The 18,004-nt window shown below is 39.9% G+C and overlaps 1 protein-coding gene across 2 annotated transcripts in view; it reads right to left on the bottom strand.

Moving 5' to 3' along the window:
- Nucleotides 1–708: 708 nt before the first annotated feature.
- Nucleotides 709–18,004, bottom strand: part of nckap1 (NCK-associated protein 1) — a 28,259-nt gene continuing 10,963 nt past the window's right edge. Inside the window, exons 3-31 of one of the 2 annotated variants that reach the window (XM_026309129.2) lie at nucleotides 15,677–15,769; nucleotides 15,528–15,584; nucleotides 15,119–15,261; nucleotides 14,844–14,934; nucleotides 14,442–14,579; nucleotides 14,234–14,282; nucleotides 13,941–14,097; nucleotides 13,658–13,714; nucleotides 13,156–13,252; nucleotides 12,290–12,396; nucleotides 12,024–12,156; nucleotides 11,673–11,754; nucleotides 11,422–11,480; nucleotides 10,994–11,139; nucleotides 10,749–10,881; nucleotides 10,517–10,636; nucleotides 7,666–7,805; nucleotides 7,188–7,319; nucleotides 6,722–6,940; nucleotides 6,002–6,132; nucleotides 5,756–5,853; nucleotides 5,570–5,663; nucleotides 5,297–5,379; nucleotides 5,091–5,171; nucleotides 4,897–4,990; nucleotides 4,691–4,807; nucleotides 3,598–3,707; nucleotides 3,117–3,206; nucleotides 709–2,978 (exon numbers count right to left, since the gene is read on the bottom strand). In XM_026309129.2, the coding sequence (XP_026164914.1) occupies nucleotides 2,862–2,978; nucleotides 3,117–3,206; nucleotides 3,598–3,707; nucleotides 4,691–4,807; nucleotides 4,897–4,990; nucleotides 5,091–5,171; nucleotides 5,297–5,379; nucleotides 5,570–5,663; nucleotides 5,756–5,853; nucleotides 6,002–6,132; nucleotides 6,722–6,940; nucleotides 7,188–7,319; nucleotides 7,666–7,805; nucleotides 10,517–10,636; nucleotides 10,749–10,881; nucleotides 10,994–11,139; nucleotides 11,422–11,480; nucleotides 11,673–11,754; nucleotides 12,024–12,156; nucleotides 12,290–12,396; nucleotides 13,156–13,252; nucleotides 13,658–13,714; nucleotides 13,941–14,097; nucleotides 14,234–14,282; nucleotides 14,442–14,579; nucleotides 14,844–14,934; nucleotides 15,119–15,261; nucleotides 15,528–15,584; nucleotides 15,677–15,769 (3,168 nt within the window). In that variant the 3' untranslated portion in view covers nucleotides 709–2,861. The remainder of the gene's footprint in view (nucleotides 2,979–3,116; nucleotides 3,207–3,597; nucleotides 3,708–4,690; nucleotides 4,808–4,896; nucleotides 4,991–5,090; nucleotides 5,172–5,296; nucleotides 5,380–5,569; nucleotides 5,664–5,755; nucleotides 5,854–6,001; nucleotides 6,133–6,721; nucleotides 6,941–7,187; nucleotides 7,320–7,665; nucleotides 7,806–10,516; nucleotides 10,637–10,748; nucleotides 10,882–10,993; nucleotides 11,140–11,421; nucleotides 11,481–11,672; nucleotides 11,755–12,023; nucleotides 12,157–12,289; nucleotides 12,397–13,155; nucleotides 13,253–13,657; nucleotides 13,715–13,940; nucleotides 14,098–14,233; nucleotides 14,283–14,441; nucleotides 14,580–14,843; nucleotides 14,935–15,118; nucleotides 15,262–15,527; nucleotides 15,585–15,676; nucleotides 15,770–18,004) is intronic. The other variant, XM_026309130.2, reaches the window with a different exon arrangement.

Raw genomic sequence — 18,004 nt, 5'->3', positions numbered from 1 at the left:
GTATATCAAACATATTGTATCTGCACTTTCACTTGACTATACTAGATTTTAAACATGGTTCTTCAGTGAGACAAGCACATTAATTTTCATTCCCTAGTTGTTTCTATTTCCCAGCTGTAGAGCAGGAAATCCAACTTTAGATGATCAAGTGCCATCACCTGAACACACACTTCATTACTCAAATTAAGGCTAATGCTAAAATTTGATACTTGCTCAGTATAGCAGCTGCTGTGGTTCACAGTACTGAGTGTTTGCTGCAGGACTGATGTTGATGTCCCAAAGCACAAACTGGAACAGCAGGAACAGGCGATCAGGGTCTGGTTTCTTTTAAAAACAACGTTTCATGTTGTGAACTATTTCATTCCTTCCACATTCATTCTGGCTTTTATCAATGACGTGAGAATCAAAGATAAACCTAATTTCAAAACTAACAAAATATTTGTAGTATACCCACTAATATGTACAGTACATATTTATTTTGGAGTAGTTCCATCTACCTTTTAAGTGACTGATGTGCAACCGTGAAGCCGCCTGTGGATATACAGTCTTTGCATCACATGATCAAACGGGTTTATACATGTAATAGCCATCTGTCAGTGATCAGAACTGTTCTGTTAAAACAGTGTCACCACTTACCGGTTTTCTCTTCTTCTCATCCAGGACTGTTTGCACGAACCACCATCACAGACTCACAGCTCAGGTCTGACACAGCCCTAAATTTTACTTTATTCATGTCATTTAAGTTACACGGTGGAATCAGAGACACAAAAAAAGAGGTTAAAAAGGAAACAGCAATGATTCCACATCAAATAGCAGAATGTGTCCAAGGACCTGTACTGCTTATGATGCAAACTACAGGCCAGACATGTAACCTTCAGTGAGGTGTAGGCTCCACTTCTACTCCTACATATTACACATCTGACTTCACTCTGTGACGCTCACTTCTGAATTTGTAACAGTCCTTGGTAAAAGTACAAGCCTGAGTAGTTTGCACTATGAGCTTTCAGACAGTCCTGGTGTCAGTCATACATGAGCAGAGGGCGACATAGAGGGAGCAGGGTCTGTGTATGTCTCAGCCCCTGCTATGCTTTGAGCTTTGAGAGGAAAAAAAAAAGAATTAACAAGTAAAACAGGCTGCACTTGGTAAAAGTTGTCTGTCAGTCCTGAAAGGTCCCAACAACCGTCAAGAAAGTTAACTGCTCATTGGGAACTTCACTGGAGAACCACCCTTCGACTGCAGTTTGTGAACTTAGTGGAACCACCATGAAGAGTGTGTCCATATTTATTTATAGTCTTATTACAGGCCCAGGTTTTTGTGGATTTACACTGGTCTGACTGGGGTTTAGTAGCTTCTCTGTGGAGGAAGTGGTTAAATTTACTTTAACTGCTCTAATTAAAGTCCTAACACGTTTATCTAACCACAGAAGTGTAGATGTTGAACCCAACAGCTGCTGTAGGGGAAGGCTCTGAACAAAGCACCGTCTGCCGTGCTGGTTCAGTAGGACAATGTTGACGTCCAGCACGACCAGAAAGTAAAAATTAGATACAATCAACAAGCAAAACTTTTCAGAAGCTGGAACCTGCTAGGTATTACTTTGGAAGACAAAATATGAATTATATTTTGCACTGGCTTGTTCATTTGTAGTTCACACCATTGGAAAAGAAGAGCAGCACCTTGTGGACCTTAACTTCCCTCAGGAGAACTGGGGAATGTTTGCAGGTGGGACTGCAGGATGAAGCACCTGCTTCATGCCCGTACTGTCAGATTACTGGAGTATTTTTTTAAAACTTTGTGTGTAACCCTTTCTGTTAAGGTCAAGCAGATTCATCCCAACACTTAAAATGGCATTTCACCAATTAATACCCAAACACCCCCACGTCCAAGCCTTGATACTTAATTTTTTAGTGTCACCACATTTGGCAAATCGTCAGCATCATTGTCCTCATCATAAAAATAACAAAACATAAACATTAAAAACAGACAAGTTCAGTTCACATCAAAGTAGAATACAGATATTATATCTTTACCCACGAAAAGCTCATGTTACGACTAGCTAGAAAAAAAGAAAGAAAACATCACCATGTTATACAAGTGTGTGTGTGTTCACTATGAAACGCTGAAAGATTAGTGTGTATGTAGTTTTATATCTGCTCAAGACGTCTGTCCATGTGTGTAAATAAGGGTAAACTTACATTAACAAGCAACATGTGTTTCTTTATCAACACAGGAGTCTTCACCCACACTCCTCAAAAGAAAAACAAACCCCACATCACATCAGAATCTTTGCATTCCCAAAGTAGGCATCCAAATCCATCACCACAGAGAAGCTGGCCACTACAATTTTCAATTGCTTCATCAAAAACAAAACTTAAAAAAAAAAAAAAAAAAAAAAAAAAAGAATAGTTTAGGTTAAACTATATATATATATAATATATATTTATATTTTTGTTCTTTTATACCAACCAGACATATGGTATAGTATGTGTTGCTATGGTTATGGTCCCTGGCAACACCATGAAAAAAGTACAATGATTAAAATAAAGATACTGATCCCCCAACTTCATCCAGCTATTGTGTATCTGTGTGTGTTTCTGCTCATGTCTAATTTCAGTGTTTTTGTCATCCTTGTGCAAGGAATTATGGGTGTTTAGTTCAGTGTGTTTATTAGTGCTTTTAGAGTGTTTAAATGCTACGTGTGTCAGTTGAATATCAGCATTGTTTTGTCCACGTTATTGTTTTTTCGGTCAGGATAGTACTTTGAGGCATTGTAGGCATAGTTTAGTGTGTTTAGTTTGTCTTTAGTGTATGTTGTTAGTGTGTATGCGGCTCTGATGGCAGACCACATGACCGGTCTGTGTGTCTACGCGTTAGCACTGATGCTCTGTTTATAGACAGCGTGATAGGCGTTTCGCAGCAGGACGTAGGGGAAGCAGGACTCCAGCAGGTCCATGGTCAGGAAGGGAGACTCCTGCACAATCTGGAACAGATGACAGAAATTACTACTGTTTTCTCACAGCTAATGCTACATGAACCACGCTGATTCTCTCCTGTGTAATCAAACATACAGGTCTGGACTAAGCAACATATAAAGTCTCAGTGTCATTTATCCACTCACCATGTCCAGCAGCAGGTAGACAGACTCTCTGTTACGTGTCGTCATCTTGTCCGTCTCCTGGCCGATCTTCAACAGACTGGATGAGGCCAGCTATACATATATATACACACATATACACACACACACGTTGATATAAACTATATCTTCACAGCTCTATTAACTTTTTGCAGGAGTTTTAGGCAAATTTGTAAAAACATGATCAAAAATAAGCTATAAGTTAGTATTAGTTTCCATCAATTACCTGCAGGCAAATGTATAAAACATTAATACTTAATAATACATGCATATAATTAATGGAGCAGCAGGACCTGTGGCACATTTTGTTGACTTAAGCACATCTCAAATATTCTAGGAGACTTTTTATTATAATGTGTATGTAGAGACATGGGGAGACAGCATGATGTCCTGCAGGAAAAGCAGCCTCAGGCATATGCAGGTGTAAAAATCTAAGTCTAAATGAAAGCACATCTATTTGTCTTACAGCCAGGAACTCTTTCAGGCGGTCCTCTATGCTTCCTTTGTGGATGGTGAAGAGAGCAGCAGCGATCTGGTTGATGGCTTTGGCCAGGCAGTGGATGTTGTTACAGTGGCCTGCAGGGGGCAGCAAACACACGCCAAGAGAACACATTATCAAGAGAACAAGAAGTCGTCGTTCGTGTTAGAAGATCAATTAACTTTGGTTTAATTTCCGATTCAGCAGAGAAATCCTCTGGTATTGAAGCCTCAGTGCTGTGAGGTAAATATGGATTTCATTTGTGCATTTCTTGGTGATGACATCATTTAAATATAAATATCTGAGATGCATAAAATATGTGAAAATAAAGCATGTGCATGTAATTGCAAGTGGTTAGCATGGCACCATGCATTGAGATATGCCGCCAGAAAACCAATTGCTGGCCAATATGCAGTCTGCATACCAACAATGGCGGAGCCCATTACAACTCATTATCCTTTTTAAACGTCCTTTATCAACGATGGGGTCTTTCATTTCAAGGTTGTTAAGAGACACTGTCTTGATAATTTATCCTTGAGTGATGAATCTGAGTCTCATTTAACACTAACAGTGTGTTTCTGTTGTGCTTAATATCAGGTTTATTTAACTGAATACACCTTTTTACTGAAATACATGCAGCAAATAAGGTCAGCATGAGGAAAAGAAGTGTTTAGAAGTGTTTTCATAATTTTTTTATTTAAAATATGTGTGTAAAATGAAGATGATAACATGACTCATGTCCTCACATGTGAATCAATCTGACGGCATGAGGTCGGTCTCATCTGCATGGAGGACAGTCTACGCCACTGATGCGGTAAATTATGTTTCCTACAATGTCAAGTATTTTCTCCTGCACTGTTCTCAGGCTCCAAACTGGGTCTGTGCCACAACATGAGGCTCATTATCATCATTATTTATCCCAAACAAAGGTATTTCATGAGAAAATGGGAGAATATTCGATTAGACCATTATAGCTGCAGAGTCTTGATTTTCACTGTATAGTTTGTTTTGTAACGACTGAATTCTCAAACAAAATAACCATCAACTCCTTTGATAAGTGATTAGCCATTAAGTGACCTACCTTCAATGGCGGGGCTGTACTGTGACATCACATTGCTGGCCAGTGTCGGCAGTGAAACGGCCACAAACACCATCAGCAGACATGCGATCTTATACTCCTCCTCTGGACTGATGTTCTCTGCGCGCACACACACGCACACACACAGTGTCATTAGGCGAAGTTTCTGTCCAAGCTGAATTCAGTTTGTTGTTGTGTACGTGTCTCACCGCTTTTTTGTGAGGACAGGGCCACCACCAGGGCCGGGTCGATCTCACAGGGTAAACCTGCTGCTGATGACAGCTCATACACGTTCATGGCCACCTGGAAACATAATAATCACAAAAACACAAGGAAAATACTTCAACACTAATAACTGGTTAAAAGGTTGTTTTATTTTTCCTCGTCTGCGAGTGTGTTTTACCTTCATGTCCGTCTCTCGGGGAATGTGGTCCTTGAAATCCTCCACTGAACTGACCAGGAAGGGGATATGACAGGATAACACCTGGACAAAGACAATCCAGTAGAGAGTGATCCACATGAAATTTGCCAAACTAATTAAAAAATGTTAAAGGAAGATTAATTTTCTTCCCAACTCTGCAGCTGCATTGACGTGTGTGTGTGTCTTACATCTCTCAGAGCCTCCTGAGCGAGGGAGCGGAAAGATAAGATGACACCAATGATCGTCATTCTCTTCAAAACACTGTCCACAGCTACACACAAACACACACACACACACACAAAAAAGAAACATGTATCAGTCAAACCGCAAACAACTAGATCAATGATATTCTGTTATTGTGTCGGCATCAGGTTAAAGCTGCTATAAATATCAGAATTTAAAAATAGTACTAAAGTGAACATGCATGGTGTGTGTGCCTGTGTATGTGTGTTTGTGATTACAGGTGAGTTTCTTGAAGAGCGCAGCCATGTGGTCCGGTTTGTCAAAGCTCGTCCTCATCTGGGTCAGCACCTCCATGTTCTCCACCACCAGTTTCTACATGAAGACCAACACACAGACACTGACCATTAAACAAACTGACGTCACATTTCGTCTCTGGGCACAGCGACGTGTTTACATGTGCGTACCTTCAGCTCAGCGACCTGCGACGAGATGTGCCACATCAGACTCTCACTGAGGAACTTCATGCCATAGGGCCCCAACAGCTCCGACAGAGACCGCATCTCTGTGGGAGCACACACAAATAATTACAACAAACCCAGCACCCAATATGTTTTCAGGAGAAAATAATAAATGTATGGATACTCCACATCAACATGAAGTAAACACAAACTAGTGAGTTTATATTATAAATGACCTGGATGTGTTTGTACCTGAGATGTCGGAGTATTCCTCAGCGTTGAAAGTCAGCTCGTTCTCAGTGGGCAGGTTGACGAAGGCCTTCATGGCGGGGAAGTAGGCGATGTGTCCATTACTGACCTGACGGAGCAACGTCTCCAAGTACCTGAACACACAAACACACACAAATACTTTCTGAGTATGGTTTTAGTCTCTCTTTTATTAGATCTATAATAGTAACATCACATATTCTGAATGTTAAAACCACAAGCAATAAATCTGTAATTATGTGGCTAAATGGGATTTTAAACCATCTGTGGGGGATTCTGCCACTGTCAGACGACTAAGCTCAGTAAATGGATGCGTGATACAATAGTTTTGTTAAAATGTTAATAACAAATGGAAGAACAACAGTGCTGCAGTTTCTGTGCCCAAATAAGAAAAGTCTGGCAGGAACAAAAAAACAAACAAAAAAAAAAAATCTCTTTCTGGAGGACACTGAACATTAGGGTTGTTTCCAACTGCTGGCAATCTGTGAACACAGACTCCAAAGAATCGAAGAGAAAAGAGTATTAAGATTAGAAATGTTACACTGGAAGAGTCTGTACACACACAATCTGAAAGCACACCACCTTTTTAAGAAATGGCTCTTCTTCTACACCCCCACTTGTTGTTACTAATTCCAGTGATAATGTTTTTGGACATGATACACTTATTGCAGGTTCCTAATATGAAGCGTGTGAAAGCAAACATACCAGTTTGTGTACAGACTGGTGATGGTGGGTTCTCCGTGGCTGTCCAGGTGCTGCGTCTGCTGCAGGAGGACGTTGTTGAAGACCCGGGTGATATCGATGGTGACGTAGTTTTCTATGGACTGCAGAACCGTCATGTACGCTCGGACACTAGTCAGCAGCTCGCTGGGCTTGGCTATCTCCTGAGTAGCCTGGTTGTACATGGTCATCCCCACTATGGACCTAGAGACACATAAGAAACATATCATGGTGGAGGTAAATTTAAAAAACAGAGTCTTCTTTTTTGGTGTTCTGAATCTGTAGTTGATGTTTGAAGCTGTTTTAAGCTTTTATTTCTGTCATTTATTTCCAGCATGAAATATAGATGATTTTTCTTGTATTTCCTTTAATGTCCGGGAACAAACTAAATTCAAAAGGCAGATAATCAGAAAACCAGTGTTTCGTGAGAGTGTTGAGTTTGAATGTTTACTTGGTAAAGCGGATCTCCAGGTGCGAGGTGAGGTACTCTCTCGGTGTGAATGTGTGCTCCCAAACCACCAGGTTGGGAACATAGTTGATGGAGAAGCAGAGTTCAGATAAAGCCGTGTGGAGTTTATCAAGACTGGACGAAAAGGAGAAGGGTAAGGTGAAAATAAACACAGTAATATAAGAAAACAAAGAGAAACATACAGATGTGATTTGTAAACACCTCCACTTGTACAAAATGCTAATCTGAGCTGGTAGTATGAGCATAAACAGCTGGTATTACTGCTGCATAAACAAAGGTGGATGTTTAACAGACTTAATAGGAATTCAGTCAAAGTAAAACAAAAAGCTATTAATCTATTGATCCAATCAATTAGTTAGGACTTAATAGATCTATAAAGAGACACAAAAAAGTGAAAGTGTGACAGTTGCTAAGCAGCTACCAAGGTCATGAAGGTTAAACAGGATTTTCTGGCACTAACTTGGTGACCAGTAGTCTGTTCTTTCTCATGCTCTCCACTCCTGGTTTCTCTCTCTCTGGCTCGCCTTTCTTGCCTGTCGCCTTCTTGCTCTTCTTGTTCACAGCCTGGCTGATGGTTTTCGCACAGTGCTTAGGAAGCAGCTAGAGACAGAACAGTGTGAGGGACAGACGGTGGATAGAGAGACAGACAGAATGGGAGCGACACGAGGTCAAATAAAGGAGAGACAGATGGGGAAGGCTGATTAGTCATGGCCTGGCTGATGTCCTGAGCGCAGTAGATTTATTTAAAGTATGGAGTGAAACCAGGAAACTGATAAAGTTCAATTTAAGAAGGTTTTTATGATGTGTTTCAACAAAGGACTTGTAATATTAATGTGACTACATGTAACATTAAACTATGGGTATAAAAGTTCAGGTGTTCCTGCCTTCTCCCAGTGACAACAGAAAGTTTGTTAGTACCACAAAACTTTCAGATGGGTAACTGTGCATTGGTACTGCTGTATAAAAAAAAACACCTTCAGGGCTGATCTAGGTCGTGATAATTGTTATAGCATTTGAAGTATTATTTTTATTCTACATTTGTTCACCAGCTGCCTCCGTGACTTTCCCAGACAGACATTTCTTTTAGCATTTAACTCAACACCTCCAAAAACTCCAAGTCCTCACAGACTGATGACATTATGAATTCAGAACACTCTCACAGCGTTGATTCGTAAAGGACTAGCCCAACAATTTGCAAATGTGCCTATTTGGTTTCTGGCAAAGAGTTAGATGATGACAAGATCAATACTACAAACTGACTTTGTCTCAGCAGGGGCGTAAAGTGCTGGAGGCTTGTCAGAGCAAAAAAAAAAAAAAAAAAAAAAAAAAAAAAAAAATATATATATATATATATATATACACATATACACAGTGGGTACGGAAAGTATTCAGACCCCTTTAAATTTTTCACTCTTTCTGTCATTGCAGCCATTTGCCAAAATCAAAAAAGTTCATTTTATTTCTCATTAATGTACACTCAGCACCCCATCTTGACAGAAAAAAACAGAAATGTAGAAATTTTTGCAAATTTATTAAAAAAGAAAAACTGAAATATCACATGGTCATAAGTATTCAGACCCTTTGCAGTGACACTCATATTTAACTCACATGCTGTCCATTTCTTCTGATCCTCCTTGAGATGGTTCTGCTCCTTCATTGGAGTCCAGCTGTGTTTAATTAAACTGATTGGACTTGATTAGGAAAGGCACACACCTGTCTATATAAGACCTTACAGCTCACAGTGCATGTCAGAGCAAATGAGAATCATGAGGTCGAAGGAACTGTCCAAGGAGCTCAGAGACAGAATTGTGGCAAGGCACAGATCTGGCCAAGGTTACAAAAGAATTTCTGCAGCACTTAAGGTTCCTAAGAGAAAAGTGGCCTCCATAATCCTCAAATGGAAAAGGTTTGGGACGACCAGAACTCTTCCTAGACCTGGCCGTCCAGCCAAACTGAGCAATCGTGGGAGAAGAGCCTTGGTGAGAGAGGTAAAGAAGAACCCAAAGATCACTGTGGCTGAGCTCCAGAAATGCAGTAGGGAGATGGAAGAAAGTTCCACAAAGTCAACTATCACTGCAGCCCTCCACCAGTCGGGGCTTTATAGCAGAGTGGCCTGACGGAAGCCTCTCCTCAGTGCAAGACACATGAAAGCCTGCATAGAGTTTGCCAAAAAACACATGAAGGACTCCCAGACTATGAGAAATAAGATTCTCTGGTCTGATGAGACCAAGATTGAACTTTTTGGTGTTGATTCTAAGTGGTATGTGTGGAGAAAACCAGGCACTGCTCATCACCTGCCCAATACAATCCCTACAGTGAAACATGGTGGTGGGAGCATCATGTTGTGGGGGTGTTTTTCAGCTGCAGGGACAGGACGACTGGTTGCAATTGAAGGAAAGATGAATGCGGCCAAGTACAGAGATATCCTGGAAGAAAACCTCTTCCAGAGTGCTCAGGACCTCAGACTGGGCTGAAGGTTCACCTTTCAACAGGACAATGACCCTAAGCACACAGCTAAAATAACAACGGAGTGGCTTCGGAACAACTCTGTGACCGTTCTTGACTGGCCCAGCCAGAGCCCTGACCTAAACCCAATTGAGCATCTCTGGAGAGACCTGAAAATGGCTGTCCACCAACGTTCACCATCCAACCTGACAGAACTGGAGAGGATCTGCAAGGAAGAATGGCAGAGGATCCCCAAATCCAGGTGTTAAAAACTTGTTGCACCATTCCCAAGAAGACTCATGGCTGTACTAGCTCAAAAGGGTGCTTCTACTCAATACTGAGCACAGGGTCTGAATACTTATGACCATGTGATATTTCAGTTTTTCTTTTTTAATAAATTTGCAAAAATTTCTACATTTCTGTTTTTTTCTGTCAAGATGGGGTGCTGAGTGTACATTAATGAGAAATAAAATGAACTTTTTGGATTTTGGCAAATGGCTGCAATGACACAGAGAGTGAAAAATTTAAAGGGGTCTGAATATTTTCCGTACCCACTGTGTGTGTGTATATATATATATATATATATATAAAGAAAGTTGTAAAAGGATAAAATGTTTCTACATTTAAGTTTTTGTTCAGGCTTTTGATAATCCGTGAGCTTGACATGTGCTGATAAACAGTCTTACCTTTGCCACAGAGCCTCTTGCTTCCTGTCTTTAAGCTAAGCTTGCAGGCTGTAGACTTATATTAACTATACAGCTGGGAGAGGGCCATCAATATTCTCCTCTAAAGAAAGTGTATATGCATTTTTTTCCTAACTTCTCAGCCTCTTCTGTGAAACTGGCTGCTTGCATATGTTTTCCTACCTGGTCACTGAGTGTACATTGTTCCGTGCAGATGTCAGTGATCAGGTTTCTGGCTTGTTTAGCCATCTCATCCAGAAACATATTGCACAAGGAGAGGCTTCGATCCCCTATATGGTGACGCTGTGGGGAAGACGAACAAAAACACATGAATACCCAGGACAACAAAGGTCATTGCTGCTATTAACATATCATTTACCAGCTTTTGTGCATGTTTTGTACAGTTGTATTTTACCTCCTCAGGACAGAGCTCATGTGTACAGGACATGAAGTGTGTGCAGAGCAGAGGGAAGCAGATGGAGTGTCGGCTTTGGGAAGGAAGCTCCAGGCACTGCTGGAACATCTTTTCAAACGCACGGCTGTAGAAGCTACACACACACAAACACACATGAGATGAAAAACCAGTTCAACTGTCTCATCCTACATGAGCTTTATTTGGTTCTGTGTGTGCATGCACAGGTGTGTGTTGCTGTGTCTCACCAGAAAATGGACAGGTCTGATGTTTCCACCAGCATCTCCACCAGAGAATCCACCATCTTTGTGTGGAAGATGATGGTGTTCATCATTTTACCGAGCTCCTTGTGATCAGAGATACCAAGACTGGCTTTAGAGACGCTGGTGTAGGCCTACACAAAGGACAACACACAAAGCAGCACGAAGAGGACATCAACATGAATAGACAGATGAAGAGATTTCCAAATTCTATTTCAGGTACAAGAACACTGGGTTTATCAATCCTCAAAACAACACCAACTAAAGGCTTTGAGTTTCAGTACCCACATATGTAGTGACAAAATAAATGTAAATGTATCAGCAGTCCTGGAAACCACATAGCACTGAAAGCTCTCCTCAGAATTTTTTCAAAAATGAGTTCCTAAACAGTTCAGGCAGTAGATTTGTGTGCGTACCTGCAGTCTGAACCAGTCCAGCCTCATGCCCCGGAAGTCAAACACCTCCCCATCCTCCACTGAAAAACAAAAAGACAATTCACTCAAATAATCTAAGACTAATACAGGGCTGGTTTTCTGAATCACGAGTGCTACAGTTATTAGTAGGAGTTAGGTTACTGCTACTTTTACAACCATCTATACTCCTACTATGTAGTACAACTGTAATATTATTACTGCCCCTGCACCTTAAGCTGCAGTGATGGTTTTACCTTGTTTGACACTGAGAGACGTCATAGTGTTGACGAATGAAGACATGATAATAGACTCATCCTCAGGACACACAGACAGGTTCTGTTAGAAACAGAAGAGAAGATTGATTAGTGTAGGGTGAGAAAATGTCTATTCTAAAAGACAACCATAGATTCAGTTTTCACACAAGGACAAAATTGCTTAATTTCAATATCAAGGTCATCTTATCATCAAGCTAACATTAGGAACGTTTTTACAGTGACAATAAAATGAACACATTTCCAGCAAATGGGTCATTACTGTTATATATTCTACACAAAAGAGTGTGTGTGTATGTGTGTGCATGCATTTGATTGTAGCCGTGTTTGTACCTGCACCAGTTCATTGAGCACCACAGCATCAAAACCCGACAGGTACTGGACATAGTATCGCTGCATCACAGGACCGTACTTCCTGACATGAGCCCTGAGCTCCTCCATGTAGAAGATCAACTCTGCTATGTGTCTGCAAAACACAAAACGGACACAAAAACACATCAGACCTGAGCCTAAAGCAACATGTGTAGCAAAATCAGAAAATTTTATTAAATAAGGCTGCTATGATTGTTATGCTGGTCTAAATAAATGCAGGTGTGTACTTGTCTATGAAGTCATCTGTGCTTTTCTTCTGGATGTTGTCTGCATGTCGAAGCAGCCAGATGATCTCGTCACGGGCGAAGGACAACGCCATGAACACAAATAGAGCCTACCGGGACAGAAATTGAGAATGTGGGAGGAAGTAGAAAGAGTGAAATTTAAAAAGGCGGAAAGGAAATGTCAAAAATTCCAAGATTAATAATTTCAAGATAAATCACCAAGAGCAGTTGGCAGCAACAAATTCTTTACAGTCTCTAAACCACATACACAAAATACTTCCAGTTAGTGTGGCACAGCAAATATATCCTGTTACAGACGTAGGAAGGCCTCCATCTGGTTAGATGAGTTTACATGATTTTAAGGTGGTAAACTCTGTCCATCAAACAACCTATCAAGTGTTATTTAAGGTTGTGTTGTAGATTTGTAACTGCATTTTATATTAAAGTCCAACAGTCCAGACAAGAGCCGAGTCATAATACAGGGCCAATAAAGTCGATATTTTTAATGCCCTATTGACCATCTCTCTTGAAAAATACATTCAATAAAAGGAAAATAAAATGAATGTGTTATATATTATTGTAGGTCTCAACAGCCAACACCCTGGGAGCTTAACTGAGGAACAAAAGCTACTTAAGGCGAATTTGCCCAAGACCTTAGGTCACAACAATCGCAACAATAACACACACAGTTTGAGCCGACTTGGACTTATTATGTTTATTATTACTTCATCACATAAAGTGTTTTCTGTACAGGGACATTTAAGTCAAACTAGTTTTATAGCACTGAAGCCTTAGGTACTTCATCAGCTTCTTTAAAACCAAATCCAAGGTTATTACCAATGTTATTTCTCTGTTTAAGATGTTTTTACCTTAGGACCTAGTAGACCAGGCTGATCGGCTAAAACAGTAGCCAGTTCCTTGAGAGCTGATCTGAGGAACTTGCGCCTCTCTCTGTGCATGGAGCCTCTGCAGAGTCAGAGCATCAAACCACACAAACATCATGATTAAATAGTATTTTGACACTTTTAGGACAATCCCCCAAGAGGATGAAAAAAATAAGTAGATGACAGTGATGGCAGAAGAATAAGATGAAAGGGGAAGACAGACTAAATAATGAGAGAAAGATGAAACAGAGGGGAGCATAAAATAGAAAGAAAAACCGAGTGAGTGATAAAGGGTAGAAGGTGATTTGTCTGTGTGAGACTTCCTGACAGATGCACAGCAGGGTAGAAGTAAAGCTAAAATGATGGTTAAATAAAGGGAAGAACAGGAAAAAAAAAAAAAATAAGACAGGAATTGAAGGCAGTGAAATAAATCAAAAATTCCAGGTGAGATACAGCCAAAGGATTCGTAACAACATTATCTACATACGCATGAGACAGGGCCTGTTCTTTGCATTCTCGGATATCATTGATGCGCTTGTTGTACCTGGAAAACACACAAGAGCAGATGTGATCGAATAGCAAAACAATAGATTTTATTTTTTACTATATTAATTCTACATCTGTGATACAGTCCTCTGCTGAGAATGTAGTTTAATGTAGGGAAGAAAAAATAAAATAAAATCAGCATCTTGCTCAGAAAAATTTGTTATCAAAAGTTTACTGAGAAAATGTCTGTGTTGGTCTGGGTCCACCCATGTAGATCCTCCTACCCTCTGATGTTCACAAACAGATCCTCTGCAGCCTTGTGGATGTGGAAGACTTCATCCCTGAACAGACAGAGGCAGGTGGAGCTCTGCAGAGCCAGTTTCCACAAAGACAACGCTGCTGCATCGCTGTTCAGCACCGCATGACACAGGATGAAACCAACTGCACACCACAGAGAGGGACACATCAATAAGCACAGATGGAAGCCATTTGATCAAACAACAAACTAATTCAGATGATCAGGCTTTTACACAGACACAAAAGCTGTGGGTAAGAACTCTGTTTCTACAGTACATACAAACAATCCACTTCTCCATCGTGTCCAGTGACAGATATTCACACGGCATCTGAAAGGCAGAGAGACAAGATATTAACACACTTTGTCCTTTAAATCTTCAACTTTCCTGTTGACTGAACATTAAAAAATCTCAGATAAATCCCTATTCCAATTACAGATGGCTAAATCTTATTAAATAATGCAGTGTGTTTTTTTTTTTCATACTAACGGTGTCTGACTGTGCAGGGTTGAGCATAGTGGAGGGTGCTGAGATGAGGGAAAGCAGCTGGGCATTCCTCCACTGGTCAGCAGACAGATTCCTCCTGGGATAGACCATCTGAAGACTGATCAACGCGTCTGACAGCGACTAGAGACAAAGGAAGTTAGGAGGAGACAGATGGGCAACAGAGTGTAACTTCAGTATTTCTAATTTAAAGTGAAACAACTAAATATAGTATTCAAACTATTGAAAGTACGGTGGGTCATACAGTGAACATGCAGAACTATTTTAAAATGTTACTTTGAGACACTGTCATCAGAAGAAAAAGCAGAAGGAGGAATTCTCTCATCTTGTGTTTATAGGTGTTACTTCATATAAACACTGCTACTGTAAAAAACACAGTTCTCCTACTTTTCCATGTGGAACAAACTCCTCCATCAACTTCTTCAAAGGGTTTTCATAGTCCACAATCATCTGGCCCAGCCTGGGGTACTCCCGATCACTGTGACACAAACAGTACAAGTCAGGGTGAGCATTGTGGGCCTAATCAATAACATGTGGCAGGTTCATCCAATAAAAAAAAAAAGATTTGACTGAGTGGATGTCTGCAGCTATTAACACCAAACACTACAAAACCCAAACTGCTTATTCTTTGAGTTTTGCATCTCTGTGTTTATTTCAATCACCTGGCTCCATGTGTCATCTCATGGGCGTAGTTGTACAGTCCTATGATGGCTTTCCTCTCTTCTATGCGAGACAGGATTATCATCAGAGTAATGTAAGTCACCACCAGGTCCAGGTAGTTCCTAGTTAGGTCAAAGTTCACAGTCTGGCAGGCACAAAAAAAAAAAAAAAAAAAAAAGAAAAAAAAAAAAAAAGTTATATATAAATATAGTATAGAGTATTATGGTAAATACAACAGTTTATAAAGTAAATGTCACATGGAGCCAACCTTAAACACTGCAAAGATTTGCACTACAAAAATACTTTACCTGGTTAAAATAGTTCAATTTCTACTTAAACTATGAAATATAATTCAGAACAAAAACAAAACAAAACAAAAACCCTAATCACTTAATACAGTATTTCACTTACAATATCGAAGAAGACCTGGCAGGCGTCAATCGTGTTCAGCAGCTCACACACGTGGTCCTGTTGATAAAGGAGTCAATATAAATTATTTTATTAGCACCACAAGAATAAAACCTTTCACAGTATGTTTGTGTACATGTGGGTTTTCCTACTTTGAATTCCATGACATCTACGAAGGTAAAATAGTAGAGAGCCAAGTTCTTTAGGATTTCTGACTTCTCTTTCTGCAGCTGAGCCAGCTGTTGCTGTAAACATGGGAGAAAACACAAAGTCACAAAACAACCTGAAATTAATAGATTATATATGAGTTAATTAACAGTGTGGTCAAATGCTGTGCACCACAAAAACTCAGTGTTGGAGATGTCACATTTCTCCCTGTGTGTTGTGTGTTTACAGTACACACACCTGTCTACAAAAACTCTAATTATTATGTTTTTCTCCAGAGACCAGTACGGTTCATGTCTTGTTTAATTACAGTTTCTCTGAAAGGCTTAATTACTAATACAACAGCTAGTTCTGCTGAATAATGCAGTGGTGTTAGCAAAACTTCAGCTTTTTGTTTAGTAGTACAGGCAGATGGAAACATGTTAGACTGAAAACAGACGCCACTTTAAAGTCCCAAATGTTTTACTTGTTGGAGCATTTCCTCCTTTTGAAGATTTGTAGAAACACAAGCTCCCTCTGTTGGATAATGCAGTGTGATCATTCAGTTACATTTAATTAAAATGTATTAACCTAGTTTGACCCCCCCCCCCCCCCAACTTTTAATAAACTATTTATGTTTAGAAACATCAGTAAAAAGTTAGGGGTAGACACTTAGAAAAAGTATCTTGCGTATAAAGTTGAAAAAAATGCAGAAGTAGCTAAAAATGTTCGACCAAAGTAAAAGAGCAAAGCCAGGCAGTGCACTCAGCATCACCCCAACCTGAGTTTTACACAAGTGTAGAGTTTAAGGCAGAAGTAAGACGAGAAATTTAAGCAAAGCACCAAAAAGTAAAACTTCTTCTGTGCTTGTTGATGTCACAGCAAAGTTTATCTAAAAGACAAATCTTTTAACAAGCAATCATATACAAAGCGATATTTAAGTCTAAAAAGCAGTGTGAAAGCTCCATCTTTAGGTAGTAAGAAGCAGTTTCTATCAAGATGACAGAAATGACTGAAGCAGAAAGTATTAAACCCAGTGTGTCTGCTGTACTGTAGCCTGGACCAGAGTCCTCCAGGTGGAAAAAGGGAAAGAAATGACAAATGTAGGAGGAAGTGTGTGACACTGCTGCTGCACCAAGGAGCTGAATCCTGTTCCTGCACCAAACGTCAAACCAAACAGGGTTTGGAACATTTTTTAATCTTTAAAAATCTAGATGGGTCAGAGTAGTTTCAGCTCTTCCTCCCTAATTTATAGTTTCCAGACGTCCTGAACTGTCACATATCAGTATATCTGCTCTTTAACACTCCTTAGTGCAGGCAGTCAGGTACCAAACAGCCAGCCAGCCAGTCAGTTATCAAGCCATCTAACCAACTAGCAGTCAGCAAACCGGTAGTTACCCAGCCACTCAGTGGATGAAGGAAACTTAAGGAAAAATAATGGCAGCAGAGAGAAGAGAAAGCAGAGAAAAGCAAAGCCCACTTCAAACTAACTTTAAAGACAGGTACAAAAAAAAATTACATCACCACAAAACTTAGGTACAATAACTCAAATATAAAAGTTACATAAACTTAGATACAAAAACTTACCAAAAAGCACAAGTCCGGAATAAGCCAAGTTTAGCATGCAGAACACAACCGAACACAGAAACAAAGCAGAAAACAACGTAAGAGACAATTTATGCACAGTTATACTGAATAAAGCAGTTAGCTAGACACACGTATGCACGCACCACACACACACACACACACACACACACGTATGCGCGCACCACACACACACATACACAGCCGATTGCTAAATGACAGTTTCACATAAACACATAGGCCAGAAGCTACGAGCTACGCTAACAAGTAAAGCTGAAACAACTAATGAGCAAATGACTCGATTTAGTCACAGACACACACACACTAACAAACACATGCTGAAAAAAAATATACACACTTAAAAACAATAATAAACATACTTAAAGCTAAACTCTTATTAGTCACTATACACACACACACACACACACACACACACACACACACACACACACACACAATACCGAACACAGGGATACCAAAGGTAAATATGCATAAATGCTATACATGGAAACAAATCTGGGAAAACAAATGAATGTAACTGCTGCGGCAGTGGAGCAAACACACTACAGGCATCACTTCGGTGTTTGTAATTAGTCCTGACATTTAACAGAGTACATGATTATCAGAATAATCAACGGATATTGGGATTGATTAGCTGCTATAATATAAAAAGTACAGATAATCATTACAACTGAATTACAGCTGCAATAATTACTAATCAAACTATTTTAATCATCAATTGTTGATTAGAT

This window comes from Mastacembelus armatus, chromosome 15 (assembly GCF_900324485.2).
Source record: "Mastacembelus armatus chromosome 15, fMasArm1.2, whole genome shotgun sequence".
Lineage (NCBI taxonomy): Eukaryota > Metazoa > Chordata > Actinopteri > Synbranchiformes > Mastacembelidae > Mastacembelus > Mastacembelus armatus.
This window is presented reverse-complemented; position numbering and strand designations above follow the sequence as displayed.